At 43.1% G+C, this 15,484-nt stretch overlaps 1 protein-coding gene across 6 annotated transcripts in view; it reads left to right on the top strand.

Moving 5' to 3' along the window:
- The window catches only part of LOC126481228 (endoribonuclease Dicer-like), a 446,265-nt gene that overhangs the window by 384,363 nt on the left and 46,418 nt on the right, over nt 1–15,484 (top strand). For 5 of the 6 annotated variants that reach the window (XM_050104838.1, XM_050104837.1, XM_050104839.1 and 2 more), the window contains exon 20: nt 6,595–6,870. The exons of the other annotated variant lie outside the window; for it this stretch is intronic. In XM_050104838.1, the coding sequence (XP_049960795.1) occupies nt 6,595–6,870 (276 nt within the window). The remainder of the gene's footprint in view (nt 1–6,594; nt 6,871–15,484) is intronic. 6 annotated transcript variants of the gene reach the window in all.

Here is a 15,484-nt window from a genome sequence, read left to right as displayed (position 1 = left end):
AGCAGTGACAACTTTAACAGACAGGGTATCTTTCCACCAGTTTATCCGCATGCATTTTTCCTTTTGAAGATTCGTCTGAGGATTGGGAAGGTTACAGAAGATTACTCAGACAGCAGTTTTTGGCTTTCAGTGTGACAGACTCGCATTTGTGCAAAGCTCTATTCTTCTCGTGGATTCGAACTGAGGTGTATCAATTACTGTGTCAACTTGCCTCTTTTACAGGAACTTTTAGCTCTTACTTTTGATCACATGTGCAGTTTATTGTCCAATTACCATCGCAAATGAGTGCATGTCATAGCGGCATGAGTTGAATTGTACTGATGCTGCAAGAAACCAGACCAGTCTTAGAGGGCCTGGGCTTCTGACCTTAACGGCTTTATCTGTAATTGTCAATTCATTACTGATGCCCATAATGACTCTTACGCAGACTCTATGGTATGCTCTCCCTCGGGACTTTCCACTCTTTGGCAGGTTCCTGCTTGGCTATCACGGGGCCCGAGCCTTTGCAGCATCTTTCCCTTCTGTGCTGCATGTGTATCCTCTTGCTATTCTTTTTCCCCTCCCTTGGGAAACGTGTCTGGGGTGTTATTAGGAATGTTCCGCATTGTCTGTCGCTGACATAAGAACAGTCTCGCCACCATTTTTCGTTCCTCTTTTCTTTATTTGTTTCCCTTCTCCTCTCATTCCTCTGCTTCGGCATTTGAGGTTCCCCTTTTTCTTCTTCCCTCCTGTTCACTCCTGAAAGCTGGTCCACATGTCTGATGTGTGAGCTGCTACCTTCCCAAGTTGATGATTGGTACCCCTGTCAGGTGTTTGGGAGATGTGAATTGTGGTGTCACCGCCGGACACCACACTTGCTAGGTGGTAGTTTTAAATCGGCCGCGGTCCATTAGTACATGTCGGACCCGCGTGTCGCCACTGTGTGATCGCAGACCGAGCGCCACCACAAGGCAGGTCTCGAGATACGGAAGAGCACTCGCCCCAGTTGTACGGACGACGTAGCTAGCGATGCACACTGACGAAGCCTCGCTCATTTGCAGAGCAGATAGTTAGAATAGCCTTCAGCTAAGTCAATGGCTAAGACCTAGCAAGGTGCCATTAGTAACATTGCATGTATCTAAAGAGTCTCACTTGTGTCGCCACAATCTCCAGATGTACCAAAAGGATGGATTAAAGTTAAGTATTCCAGAAGCTACGTACTTTTCTTTATAGCATTCATTACGTATCCTGTTTCAGACCTCACGCCATCCTGCTTTAACTTAGCGCGTGCCTTTCAGCTTCCTCTCATTGTGTCTAGGCTGTCTTGTCTAGACACAACATGAACAATCACCTAAAGCGGTGCGCCCCCCTTGTGAAGGGGACCCCCAGTTGGAAGGAGTGCGCCTCCTTCTCCCCACTGTATCAACTGGAGTGGCAGCCATGCCACCTCCTCTTGGGATTGTCCCATGTATCTTGATGAGCAGGCTGTCTAGGAGATCCTGGTAAAGGAAAAACTGCCTTACCCAGTCACTCGCAAGCTATTGGCTAGTCGCAAACCCTGTGTTCTCCTGTCTGGCACCTATAGTTCTGTTCGTGTTACCCCTCATTCATGAAGGAGATGGCCACACAGACATGCGACCTCAAATTCAGCTCTGAGGTTGTGAAATCACCTAGTGTCACGGGATCATTGTCATCCCCCTGTTCAGCTGTGCAACAAGCCATCAAACTCTTACCTCAAGGGGTGAAGCCACCAGCTACACACCGGTAGGCCGGAAAGGACAGGAGGAGTACTCCCATGAAGACTTCCTACGTCCCTCCAGCCAAACAACACCCAAATCATCCTTCGCTAACCAGAAAGGCTTGAAGAAGTCCACCAAAGGCAAATAGTCTTCTCCTTTGCCACATGATATCGTTGCCCGGCCGGCTTCTGTGTTGCCATTGAGCACCACCAAATGTTTTTCTGCATTGGACTCCACATATCAACAGCACAAACAAGACTATGCTTCTGTGAACCTCACAGAGCAGTATCCTCCTGCTTCTGTGCCCTGTAGCAGCGAGTCTTTGCAGGCTGTCACTCCGCAGCCGCCGAGCTGACACCTCTTCATTTCTTCCTCACCATGACTCTCTTCCAGTGGAACGTTTGTGGCCTTCGGTTCTATAAAGAGGATTTATGGCTGCTTTTAGCATCACAGCATCCCCTTGTACTCTGCCTTCAGGAAACAAAATTGTGTCCTCATAACTGCTTTGAGCTTTCACATTTCTTCCCGGTTTGTTTTGACTTTCCCCCTGAGTTCGGCATTCCATCTCATTTGAGCATCATGCTGCTCGTAAGGGATGTCCCATCTCCGTGACTAGCAATCTTCAAGCTGTTGCTATTCGCCTTTTCCTTCCTCACCAGACTTTTTCCCACTGTACCATTTATGTCCTTCTGTCGTTTGATGTCACCAGGGCAGACTTCCTTCAGCTTGTTGGGAAGCTACCTCCCCTATTTTTGCTAATTGGTGACTTTAATGTGCATCATCCCCTTTGGGATTCTCCCAGAACCTGTCAGAGAAGTGCCCTCTTGGCTTATCTTCTTAATCAACTCAACCTCTTCTACCTTAACACTGGGGCACCCACATTCCTTTCCGACTCATTCAATTCCCATTTGGACCTATCCTTCTGCACTGCCCAGCTTGCCCATTGTCTTGAGTGGTCCATTCTTTCTAACGTCTATTGGAGCGACTATTTCCCATGTGCTATCCGTTTGCTGACTCCTACCCCATCTGCATGCACACCCAAATGGCAGCTTACTAAGGCTGACTGGCAGGTTTACTCCTCCCTGGCAATCTTCAAAGAACAGGATTTCTCCAGTTGTGATGACTAGGTGGAGTATCTCACAAATGTTATCCTTACGGTTTCAGAACATTCCATTCCACGCACTTCCTCTTTACCACGCTGTGTCCCAGTCCCTTGGTGGACTGAGGCATGCCGCGATGCAATTCATTCACGGAGACTTGCTTTCCGCGTTTTTAACTGTCATCCTATGATGGCAAACTGCATTCATTATAAACAGATGCATGCAATTTCATTCATTAGTTCTTTTAACATTTCCACCTCTTTCTCTGTTGTGTGGGCCAACTTCCGACACCTCTCTGGAACCACAATCCGTTCACGAATTTCCGGCCTGACGACAGTAGCAGGCAATGTTGTCTTGGACCCTATTACTATCTCCAACACCTTGGGTCACCATTTTGCAGATATTTCAAGCTCTTCCCACCATCACCCTGCCTTCTTCCATCAGAAACAAGCTGAGGGGGCTCGGGCGATACCCTTCTCTTCTCAGAATCATGAATGCTACAATGCCGCCCTTACTATGAGGGAGCTAGATCGCGCTCTCAGTTCATCCCGATTCTCCGCCCCAGGGCCAGACACTGTCCACATTCAGATGTTGCAGCACCTTTCTCTTGCAGGCAAGCACTTTCTGCTTAATACGTACAACCGCATCTGGGCAGAGGGCACATTTCCCAGGCATTGGCATGAAGCCACCATCATAGCTAAGCCCAGTAAGGACAAAAACCTACCTTCTGGCTACTGCCCCATCTCTCTCACCACCTGCATTTTCAAGGTGATGGAATGTATGATTCATGCCTGGCTGGTATGGTGGCTTGAGTCTCACAGTTTAGTAACAACTGCACAGTGTGGATTTCGAGCATGGCATTCTGTAGTTGACCATCTCATTACTTTGTCCACCCATGTCATGAATGGTTTCCTGTGGAAATTCCAGACTGTGGCCATGTTTTTCAATTTGGAGAAGGCCTATGATACCTGCTGCAGAACTGATATCCTCCATACTCTTTACACGTGGGGCTTCTGTGGCTGCTTGCCCTGTTTTCTTCAGAAATTTTTAAAAGATCGAGTTTTCAAGGTACATGTGGGTTCTGCCTTGTCGGACACCTTTATCGAGGAAAATGTTGTGCCTCAGGGTTCCGTCCTGAGTGTTGTCCTCTTTGCTATCGCCATTAACCCTATAATGGCCTGTCTCCTGCCAGGCATCTTCGGCTCCCTTTTTGTTGATGATTTTTCCATCTACTGCAGTTCTCCACAGACCTGTCTCATTGAACGGCATCTTCAGCGATGTCTTGATTGTCTTTATTCCTGAAGCATTGACAATGGCTTTCATATTTCCACTGACAAAACTGAGGTAAATGGTTTCTCCCACCATCTTTACAACTGTTGCTCTTCCGTTTGTCGAAACTACGAAATTCCTGGAGCTCGTGCAAGATAGGAAACTCTCTTTGCCCTCCCGTGTCATACCTGGCAGCCCTCTGTACATGGTCCTTCAGTATCCTATGTGTTATCGATGGTACTTTGGGGTGCCGATCAAACCACCCTTCTCTGTTTGTACTGCCCTCTTAGGCTGTCTCAACACTATCCAGCATCGTGGTATCCGTTTGGACACTGGTGCTTTTTACACTAGCCCGGTTGAGTGTCTGTATGCTGAAGCTGCTGAGCTACCACTGCTCTACCACCGTGACTTTCTCCTCAGCAGGTATGCATGCTGTTTGTCTATGGCCATGTGTGGCCACCCATCCTATGCCTCCGTCTTCAATGATTCCTTTGACAGCCAGTATGGAGCGCGTCCCGCTTCTCTGTTACCTCCTGGAGTCCACTTTCAGCACTTTCTCTGGCAGCTTAACTTCACCCTACCTGCAACTTTCCTGGTGGATGTGAACCGTTCGCCACCGTGGCTTTGTGAAGCAGCCTGTGTTAACCTTTGCCTCCATTTGCTTCTTAAAGACACTACTCCAGCCTTGCTCTATCACCTTCAGTTTCATGACCTTCGCATGGCATTTCACGATAGTACCTTTATGTGCACTGAAGCCTCTCAGACTGACCATGGTGTCAGTTGTGCCTTTGTCATTAGTGCCCACGTCTTTATATACCGGCTTCCGGCACACTGTTCACTATTTACAGCTGAGCTCTTCGCCCTGTATCAGGCCATAGAGTACATCTGGCAACACAGACTTTTCAATTGTGTCTTCTGCTCAGACTCTCTCAGCTTACTTCAAAGCCTCTGTGCGCTGTACACCGTGCATCCCTTAGTGCAACAGGTCCAGGAAAACTGTCACTTGCTCACTCTCTGTGAAGTTCCTGGTCATGTTGGTCTGCCAGGAAACGAGTCTGCTGACGCTGCTGCCAAGCCTGCCAGCCTCGTACCTCATCCCACTAGCTCCTATATTCCCTCCAATGGTCTCTGTGTTACCGTTAGTCACGAGGTTGTGCCCCTTTGGCATTGCCATTGGTCGTCCCTTCATGGGAATAAGCTCAGGATTATTAAGCCTCTCCCTGCGGCTTGGACGACATCCTCTTAGCCCTCCTGTCGGGAGGAGGTCATTTTAACTAGGTTGCATATTGGGCACTGCCTTTTTTAACCATCGTCATTTGATAAGTGGCACTCTCCCACCACTCTGTACACACTGTGCCCGAGTTTTAACTGTCTGCCACTTCCTGATGGAATGTCCATTTTTTAACCATTTACATTCCAACTTGTGTTTGCCATCTGAGTTACAGGCCATTTTAGCAAATGAGGCGTGAGCTGTCGACTGAGTTTTACTTTTAATCCGCCAAAGCAATATGGCAAAGGCATTTCCTTCTCTTATGTCAATTGGGATTGACTTTTAGTTGGTTTTTGACTCCTTTCTCTCTTCGTGTTATATAGTTTTGACGTTGGTGCGTATGACCCCAGTTGTTTTTGTGCCCTAAATCAAAACAATCTCTGGTACACAACGCAATTATCTGTGTTGGTACACAACGCAATTATCTGTGTAGCTCCGGATGAGGAAGTGTGCCAGAAGGCTTTACTCTGGGAAAACCTGCCGTTCGCAGATGTTTTGCAAATAGCACAACCTTTTGAAGTTTACTGGGCAGCGAATGACCAAATTTGAAGTGTGGGACCATGTGACGATAGTGTCAGAAGATGTGCCCACTAGGACTACAGATATCTTCCACAGTGAAGTTTTTATGGGTACCAGTTGGCTTTAGTAGAATTACAGGGAATGAAACTGTACAATAAACTTAGTTTCAGTGTGGGAAGCAGTGGGCTGGACCAGTGTTGTTTTTATCTCCCTCCATTAATCACATTCAATTAATCAGTGAAGACAGACTAGTACTCATCAAATATTGGACAGCTTTACATTCGGTGATACGGCTGGATTTTTTAATGCGATTTAGCCCTTACTATCACCTGTTAATACTACAAACTCCATGTTTGGAGGTGTGCTTGGATTCTGAATAGAACTGTTGCTACAGCTAGCCAAATGGAAGTGACCAGAGTCTACTGACTACTTTTTACTTTGCCATGGCACTGTTAATTTTGTAGGTCTTTTTCAGAACTGATTTAGTGAAACACTGGAATTAGGAAGTGTTAAAGATAATATCCACCTGCATTAAGTTGCATTAACAATTATTTTGACCAAAATCTGTTTCTCTACTATCTAATATTTATTATTATCTTTTACACTGCATGGAAAGCAGTAGCTATTTTTAATAAAACAGTATCATAGATTTTTTCCTTGATATTATTTTAGTTTATTATTATTTCAGTTTACTTCAAATGTGTTACTTTAAATTCAGATTCATAGGTACGTACCAGATGAAACATGGGTACCACCTGGTTTCACCGTTCCGCAACCAGTGCGTAGAAAATTCTTAAGCGAACATATAGCTCCAGAATATCTGAAGAAATTGAATCTCAGTGAAGTTGAGCACTCAGTGGACCAGTTAGTTGGCATGAGAAACAGTTGGAACCTAGCAACACCAAACAACTCTGAACTTTTCATTGGCGTGCAAACTGTTAGTGATAAAGCTCTGGCTGATGCTCTTGAGGCTCTTACCGGTGTTTACTTGAAGGTAAATATGAAGTTTTCTTCTTTCTTGTGTATGCTATATTTTATCAGTGTATATTTCAGTGAAGTTTGATGTTTTATGAACCATACAGAGATCACTTGCACAAACGTTGATGTGAGTTTCGTGGAACATACAGGGTGATCTGCAGCATCATAGTTCATGTAGTGAGTAGCTGATGAGAAGCAAAGTTCAGAACATAGCAAAGATTTCTGTAAAATGTGATAAATTTTTATGATGAGTAACTCAAGTCAGGAACCTTAAATAGGCATCGTCGAACTCTGTATCCCTAAGATACAATAACTGTGGCTTCACAGGGTGCAAGAGGGTCAATGCAGTTCTACCAGCCACAGTATTTTTGCAGTGTTGCATCAGCAGTCATGTCCACGTCGCAGTAGGTTGCACCCGACACGAGACACGATGCCACTTGTGCCCTATTCGGTGCACAGGACAACTGGCAGAATGCAAGGCCAGAATATTTCTACTATGTGTTGATATTGATAATCAGGCTGGTTATGGAATCTGAATTCCTATATAATGTAGTAAACGCTTCCCATCTTTATTGAGAACATAGAACCAGAACTGGTTAAGTGTGTGCCTAGCTGACTAGATAAATGGAACGATAGGTGCAGGACACCCTCATCCCTCTCTAAAAGGGTCCCTTGGCATGTCTGAGCTGTGGTTGGCCTATCCAGGTATTAATCTAACTACAATAGATGGGTGGTGATATCTGACAGTTGTTTGCCTCTTGGTACAGCTTAAGTCTGCCTGCAGCAAGAGACTGGTTACCCGCAGGGGGTGGCCAGAAGGGTGGAGCCGGGGATCGCGACAGTGGTGTGGTGTTTTCTGTGAGCCCAAGTGGGGGGAGAAAGGGGGGGGGGGGGAGTTGCAGGTCTGAATGAGCAGAGCTGGTTCCATTGTTGTACCTGCTACTTGTAATCACCTACAACATCAAAATAGCCGTCATTCCTACCAAAAGTGCAGTCCTGTGTGATAATATTACTGTATGCACAGGTGCAGCAGGTTGGAGTACTAATTGGTCTGCACATGTGCAATTCTTCAGTGAGACTCTTGTCTGTTGCTTATGTTGAACCTGTATATTGTGCTGAAGCTAGTGAGTGCTTTCTCAATAGGTGTGGTCCTCAAAATTTACCTCATCTGCATTTTGTGTGTCCTGGCCAGCCACTCCACTTCATGCTTTGATGCTAGATGGGAAAGAACGGTGGTCAGGTGTTCTATCCCATTAACATATACAGAATTCTTTGAACACAGATGCCTTTAATGGAGTGCCATTGTTGAATACTGTTCCCTCTACAACAAATGTGGAGTTCAGTGCAAAGTTGGTAGTTGACATCATCATAACGGTCAACCATGATACATGAGAAAAGTTAGAAAAGGCAGAAGCAATTGGCGACCACATTGCTCCCTGGAACTGTTTGACTTGATTGATGTGTACTCTCTGTTAGGGCTGCTCATCACGAGGCCACATGTTACAACACTGCACAGGAGCATTCAGAATTGTTGTGTTAAAATGATGTCTCAGTGAAGAAAATGTCTGTGCTCTTAGGTAATAGGTGTAGTGAACCTCATTACACAGCTGACAAAACTGTGCAAAGCAGATGATTGCAGTCTCATTTCATCCCCTGTATATGTACCTCAATTGTAAATTCGTTGAGGGTGAAGGAAGATGTATTGTGACAGAACATAACACTTAGTGTGAGTAGAATTCTGTATCTGGTGAGCAAGGCCACATTTAAAATAGATGGTTTTGTAATTGTAAGCACAAGAAATGAGGCCTACATTGGCAGCCTTTGAGCTGTTTTAACAGGGACCTTGAAATAGAGACCAAAAAATGAAACAGAGCTCAAGGGGCCAAACAGTGAAACAGTGATCAAATTACACTTAATCCTAAACAGATAAATGTGTTATATCTTCTTACTTTATTCGACGTTCTCAATTTGTGAGCCTTCGTTTGGTCACAGTTCTTGTTTATTTACAGTGCTGAAATATGATGTGTTAGTACACAACAAAAGGGGTTTGCCGAAGTGAACTTCACTTGACACAGTGTTGTTCTAAGGCTCTTTTTAAGCTGAGGGATCACTTTTGGCATACTTCTGTCCAGACAGAATTAACCACGTTTTTGCTTAGTTGATGGAGTGGGTGGGAGAGTGAGCAAATGTGGTATGATAATTAATTTTATCTAAGAAAAACTACATCTCTTTAAGTACTTATAGCCTGGAAAGTTACTTATTACATCAATATGGCCCTGCTTTGATGTTAGTTTGTTTTGTATTAAGCTCAGACTGAGATTTAATTCGCAATAGGAACCACTGTATATCACCACTGTACAGTGAGTATACTGCAGTAGTGGTGAAACTGTGCACTGGTAGGTGTCCAGAGTAATCGGAGACACAGCCACACCTGTGTCCAGCTTGACGTCTCTCACTATGTGTTGACATAAATTAACATAAATTTTTTTCTGTCGAAAATGGCTTAGTAACATGTAGCATGCCGGCAGCACAATCTGTTGATTGCTGGCAGCATTAGACACTTGTGTGGTGCTGTCCCAACTTGATGCATGTAAAACATCGTGATGTCACAGAATGGGCAGTGAAATTCCTCATGCCTTGTGTTGCAGTTGGGACACTATTTGTTTGAGTTGATTTACTTGAGGTTTATAGGCAGCAACATGAGGGAAACATTTTTGTCAAACACTGGTAAGTCCAAGGTGGATTAACAGTATTATGAAAATAGTAGATTGCTATGCACCATATCCAGGAAACATAGAGTTGCAGACAGGCACAACAAAAAGACTGCTATTTCTGTGAGATTCTTGCATTTTGTGAGATGATTACAGTGAATAAAATACTTTTCTTCTGTGCATGTTTATTATTGTTGAGGAAAGTGAATCACTAACTACTGACAAAAACTTGTTTATTCTGCATTGCTGGACTAAGAGATGAACGGATGTTCAGTTGCTCCGATGATGATCTTGACCATCCATCATCAGTAAGCCATTCGGCACTAATGTGGCCTGTGCTGAAGCTGGTGTTTTGTGAGGTTTAGCACCTCACTTAATGTTGTATTAGATGACTCTTCGATGGTCTTGGCTGCTACTTGGATAGCAGAATACTTGGAGTGCATATAAGGGTTTTTTAGGCTAGGTGTTAGTTTGAGGTATTCTGATGAACGCTCGCCAGGCAGTACTCAGCAAGGGAAGTCAGACTGTGTTCAGAGTAAAGACACTTCAACTGTCAAAATTTTTTCAGTAAATTGTCGAAGTATTGTAACAAAGTTTCCGAATTTACTGCCCTTCAGGAAAGCTGTTGCACTCAAATTATTATCAGGACTGAGAGCTAGCTGAAACCTGAAATGGAAAGATCTGAGATATTTAGCAAGTCATGGAACGTGTATCGGAAAGACAGATTAGAGACCATAGGATGGGGAGTGTTCATTGCAGTTGACAAAAACAACATGTCTGTTGAGGTCAAAGGTCAGTATGACAGTGAAGTTATCTGTTTGTGTGTAACAGGTCTAGGTGAAACCAAGTTAATTGTTGGATGTTTTTACCTGCCACACAATTCTTCTGTGACAGTTCTAGAGCCATTCAAAGAACTGGTCAGTAGCATGTAAATCTCCAGATCATGTAATACTAATTGGAGGCGGCTTTAACCTACCGAGTTTTGACCGGGATGTCTGTGGTTCATTGCAGGGGTATGGACAGATAGTCATGTGAAGTACTTCTGAACACATTTTCCGAGAACTATCTTCAGCAGGTAGCTTGACAGCCCCCACACAATGGAAATATCTTAGACCTTGTAACTACTAATAGACTAGACCTGATTGACAATGTCAGTATAGAAAAGGGGATTAGTGATCATGATATCATTATAGCAACTATGATTATGAAAGTTAATAAGTTGGCTAAGAAGCCTAGGAGAATATTTCTGCTGGAAAGAGCAGATCAGCAGTTGTTAGCATCTCACTTAGACAGTGAATTGACATCTCTTAATTCCACTAGTGAATTGACATCTCCACTAAGATTGACATAGAGGATATATTGGCAAAGTTTAAGCAGATTGTAAATCATGGTCTGGAAATTATGTGCCCAGTAGGTGGATTATGGGCAGAAAAGACCCACCATGGTTTAATAACAAGATTTGGAAACTGCTAGTGAGACAGAGGCTGTTGCACTCTCAGTTCAAAAGAGAATGCACAAATAATGACAAACAAAGGCTAGTATAGATTTGTGTGTCTGTGAAAAGGTGTCTGCCTAAGCATACAGCTACTACCAGTCTCATACATCATGAAAACATCTGTCCAAGAACCTGAGAAAATTCTGGTCTTATGTAAAATCGCTAAGTGGATCTGAGGCTTCCATCCAGTCACTTGACCTGTCTGGTGTCGCAGTTGAAGCTAGCAAAATGAAAGCTGAAATTTTAAATTTCACATTCAAGAAAACTTTCACACAGGAGAATCATACAAACATACCATTGTTTGACCATTGAACAGGCTCCCAGAGGGACGACATAGTAATAAGCATCCTTGGTGCAGAGAAACAACTGAAGGACTTGAAATCAAATGTCACCAGGTCTGGAGGGAATCCCAGTTCGTTTTTTGAAAGAATGCTCTGTGGTGTTGGCCCCTTATTTAGCTTGCATTTGTCATGAATCTATTGCCCAGCATAAAGTCCCAAGTGATTTGAAAGAAGTGGAGGTGACTCCTGTGCATAAGAAGGGCAAAAGAATGGACCAGCAAAATTACAGACCAATATCACTACTGCAGAATCCTTGAACACATTCTTAGTTCAAATATATCTTGAGACCAAAAATCTTATGTCCATCAATCACCATAGTTTTAGAAAGCATCGCTCATGGTAAACTCAGTTTGCCATTTCCTCCCAAGATATACTGGGAACTATGGATGAAAGGTAACAGGCAGATTCCATATGTCTAGATTTGCGGAAAGTGTTTGACATGGTGCCTCATTGCAGGCTGTTAAAGAAGGTATGAGCATATGGAATAGGTTCACAGATATGTGAGTGGCTTGAAGACTTCTTAAGTTACAGAATACCCTAATTGGTGTGATGAATGGCAGCTAGGTCTAAATATAGAAAAATGTTTGTTAATGTGGATGAGTAGGAAAATCAAACCTGTAATGTTTGGGTACAGTACTACTAGTGTCCTGCTTGACACAGTCAAGTTGTTTAAATTGTTGTTGTTGTTGTTGTTGTGGTCTTCGGTCCTGAGACTCGTTTGATGCAGCTCTCCATGCTACTCTATCCTGTGCAAGCTTCTTCATCTCCCAGTACCTACTGCAACCTACATCCTTCTGAATCTGTTTAGTGTATTCATCTCTTGGTCTCCCTCTACGATTTTTACCCTCCACGCTGCCCTCCAATACTAAATTGGTGATCCCTTGATGCCTCAGAACATGTCCTACCAACCGATCCCTTCTTCTGGTCAAGTTGTGCCACAAACTTCTCTTCTCCCCAATCCTATTCAATACCTCCTCATTAGTTATATGATCTACCCATCTAATCTTCAGCATTCTTCTGTAGCACCACATTTCGAAAGCTTCTATTCTCTTCTTGTCTAAACTATTTATCGTCCATGTTTCACTTCCATACACGGCTACACTCCATACAAATACTTTCAGAAACGACTTCCTGACACTTAAATCAATACTCGATGTTAACAAATTTCACTGTTCAGAAACGCTTTCCTTGCCATTCCCAGTCTACATTTTATATCCTCTCTACTTCGGGCATCAATTATTTTGCTCCCCAAATAGCAAAACTCCTTTACTACTTTAAGTGTCTCATTTCCTAATCTAATTCCCTCAGCATCACCCAACTTAATTCGACTACGTTCCATTATCCTCGTTTTGCTTTTGTTGATGTTCATCTTATACCCTCCCTTGATGACACTGTCCATTTCGTTCAACTGCCCTTCCAAGTCCTTTGCTGTCTCTGACAGAATTACAATGTCATCGGCGAACCTCAAAGTTTTTATTTCTTCTCCATGGATTTTAATACCTACTCCAAATTTGTCTTTTGTTTCCTTCACTGCTTGCTCAATATACAGATTGAATAACATCGGGGACAGGCTACAACCCTGTCTCACTCCCTTCCCAACCGCTGCTTCCCTTCCATGCCCCTCGACTCTTATAACTGCCATCTGGTTTCTGTACAAATTGTAAATAGCCTTTCGCTCCCTGTATTTTACCCCTGCCACCTTCAGAATTTGAAAGAAAGTATTCCAGTCAACATTGTCAAAAGCTTTCTCTAAGTCTACAAATGCTAGAAACGTAGGTTTGCCTTTCCTTAATCTAGCTTCTAAGATAAGTCGTAGGGTCAGTATTGCCTCACGTGTTCCAATATTTCTACGGAATCCAAACTGATCTTCCCCGAGGTTGGCTTCTACTAGTTTTTCCATTCGTTTGTAAAGAATTCGTGTTAGTATTTTGCAGCTGTGACTTATTAAACTGATAGTTCGGTAATTTTCACATCTGTCAACACCTGCTTTCTTTGGGATTGGAATTATTATATTCTTCTTGAAGTCTGACGGTATTCCGCCTGTCTCATACATCTTGCTCACCAGATGGTAGAGTTTTGTCAGGACTGGCTCTCCCAAGGCCGTCAGTAGTTCTAATGGAATGTTGTCTACTGCCGGGGCCTTGTTTCGACTTAGGTCTTTCAGTGCTCTGTCAAACTCTTCATGCTGTATCATATCTCCCATTTCATCTTCATCTACATCCTCTTCCATTTCCATAATATTGTCCTCAAGTACATCGCCCTTGTATAGACCCTCTATATACTCCTTCCACCTTTCTGCTTTCCCTTCTTTGCTTAGAACTGGGTTTCCATCTGAGCTCTTGATATTCATACAAGTGGTTCTCTTTTCTCCAAAGGTCTCTTTAATTTTCCTGTAGGCAGTATCTATCTTACCCCTAGTGATATAACCCTCTACATCCTTACATTTGTCCTCTAGCCATCCCTGCTTAGCCATTTTGCACTTCCTGTCGATCTCGTTTTTGAGACGTTTATATTCCTTTTTGCCTGCTTCATTTACTGCATTTTTACATTTTCGCCTTTCATCAATTAAATTCAGTATTTCTTGTGTTACCCATGGATTTCTACTAGCCCTCATCTTTTTACCTATTAGGTCCTCTGCTGCCTTCACTACTTCATCTCTCAAAGCTACCCATTCTTCTTCTACTGTATTTCTTTCCCCCATTCCTGTCAATTGTTCCCTTATGCTCTCCCTGAAACTCTGTACAACCTCTGGTTTAGTTAGTTTATCCAGGTCTCATTTCCTTAAATTCCCACCTTTTTGCAGTTTCTTCAGTTTTATTCTACAGTTCATAACCAATAGATTGTGATCAGAGTCCACATCTGCCCCTGGAAATGTCTTACAATTTGAAACCTGGTTCCTAAATCTCTGTCTTACCATTATGTAATCTATCTGAAACCTGTCAGTATCCCCAGGCTTCTTCCATGTATACAACCTTCTTTTATGATTCTTGAACCAAGTGTTAGCTATGATTAAGTTATGCTTTGTGCAAAATTCTACCAGGCAGCTTTCTCTTTCATTTCTTAGCCCCAATCCATATTCACCTACTACGTTTCCTTCTCTCCATTTTCCTACTACCGAATTCCAGTCACCCATGACTATTAAATTTTCGTCTCCCTTTACTATCTGAATAATTTCTTTTATTTCATCATACATTTCTTCAATTTCTTCGTCACCTGCAGAGCTAGTTGTTTAAATATCTGGGCGTAATGTTGCAAAGTGATACGAGATGGAATGAGCATGTGAGAACTGTGGTAGGGAAGGCAAATGGTCAACTTCAGTTTTTTTGGGAGAGTTTTAGGAAAGAGTGGTCTACCATCAAAGGGGACTGCATATTGGACACTAGTGTAACCTGTTCTTTTGTAATGCTTGAGTGTTTGGGATCTGTACCAGGTCAGATTGAAGGAATACATTGAAGCAATTCAGAGGTGGGCTGATTGATTTGTTACCAGTAGGTTCGAACAACATATAAGTGTTTTTGAGAAAATTTGAAGCTTACTGCAGAATGGTTCTGTTGCTTCCAACACACATCGTGCGTAAGGACCACGTAGATAGATTACATGAAATTATGCCTCATACGGAGGCATATAGGCAACTGTTTTTCCGTAGTTCTATTTGTAAGTGGAACAGGAAAGGAAATGACTGGCAGTGGTATGGGATACCCTCTGCCTCATGCCGTAGGTGGATTGCTGAGTACCAGTGTAGATGTGATGTAGACTCTAATGAGTTCTGCAATGCCTCCCATGTATGAAACTGAAGTACGGTAATGTCACAGATTAAAGGTTCAGCACAAAACATTTTACATCAAAAATAACACTATCCATAATAAGTCTTGCAGATCTGAAACTCGGGCTGCATGCTTAAAATGCTGATTAAAGTATGAGCTTAGTTGTTACCATTTTCAATTTATTGATCACAGTAGTCAGTTTGCAAACCACTAATTTCAAGATTTTCCATTAAAACGTGCCCCACAGCTGTAATACAAGTGAAAAAATTCATGATAACACTGTAATAAATGGAGTGACCCATTAGGCTCAGTCATACGT

The sequence above is a fragment of the Schistocerca serialis genome, chromosome 5 (assembly GCF_023864345.2).
Source record: "Schistocerca serialis cubense isolate TAMUIC-IGC-003099 chromosome 5, iqSchSeri2.2, whole genome shotgun sequence".
Classification (NCBI taxonomy): domain Eukaryota; kingdom Metazoa; phylum Arthropoda; class Insecta; order Orthoptera; family Acrididae; genus Schistocerca; species Schistocerca serialis.
This window is presented reverse-complemented; position numbering and strand designations above follow the sequence as displayed.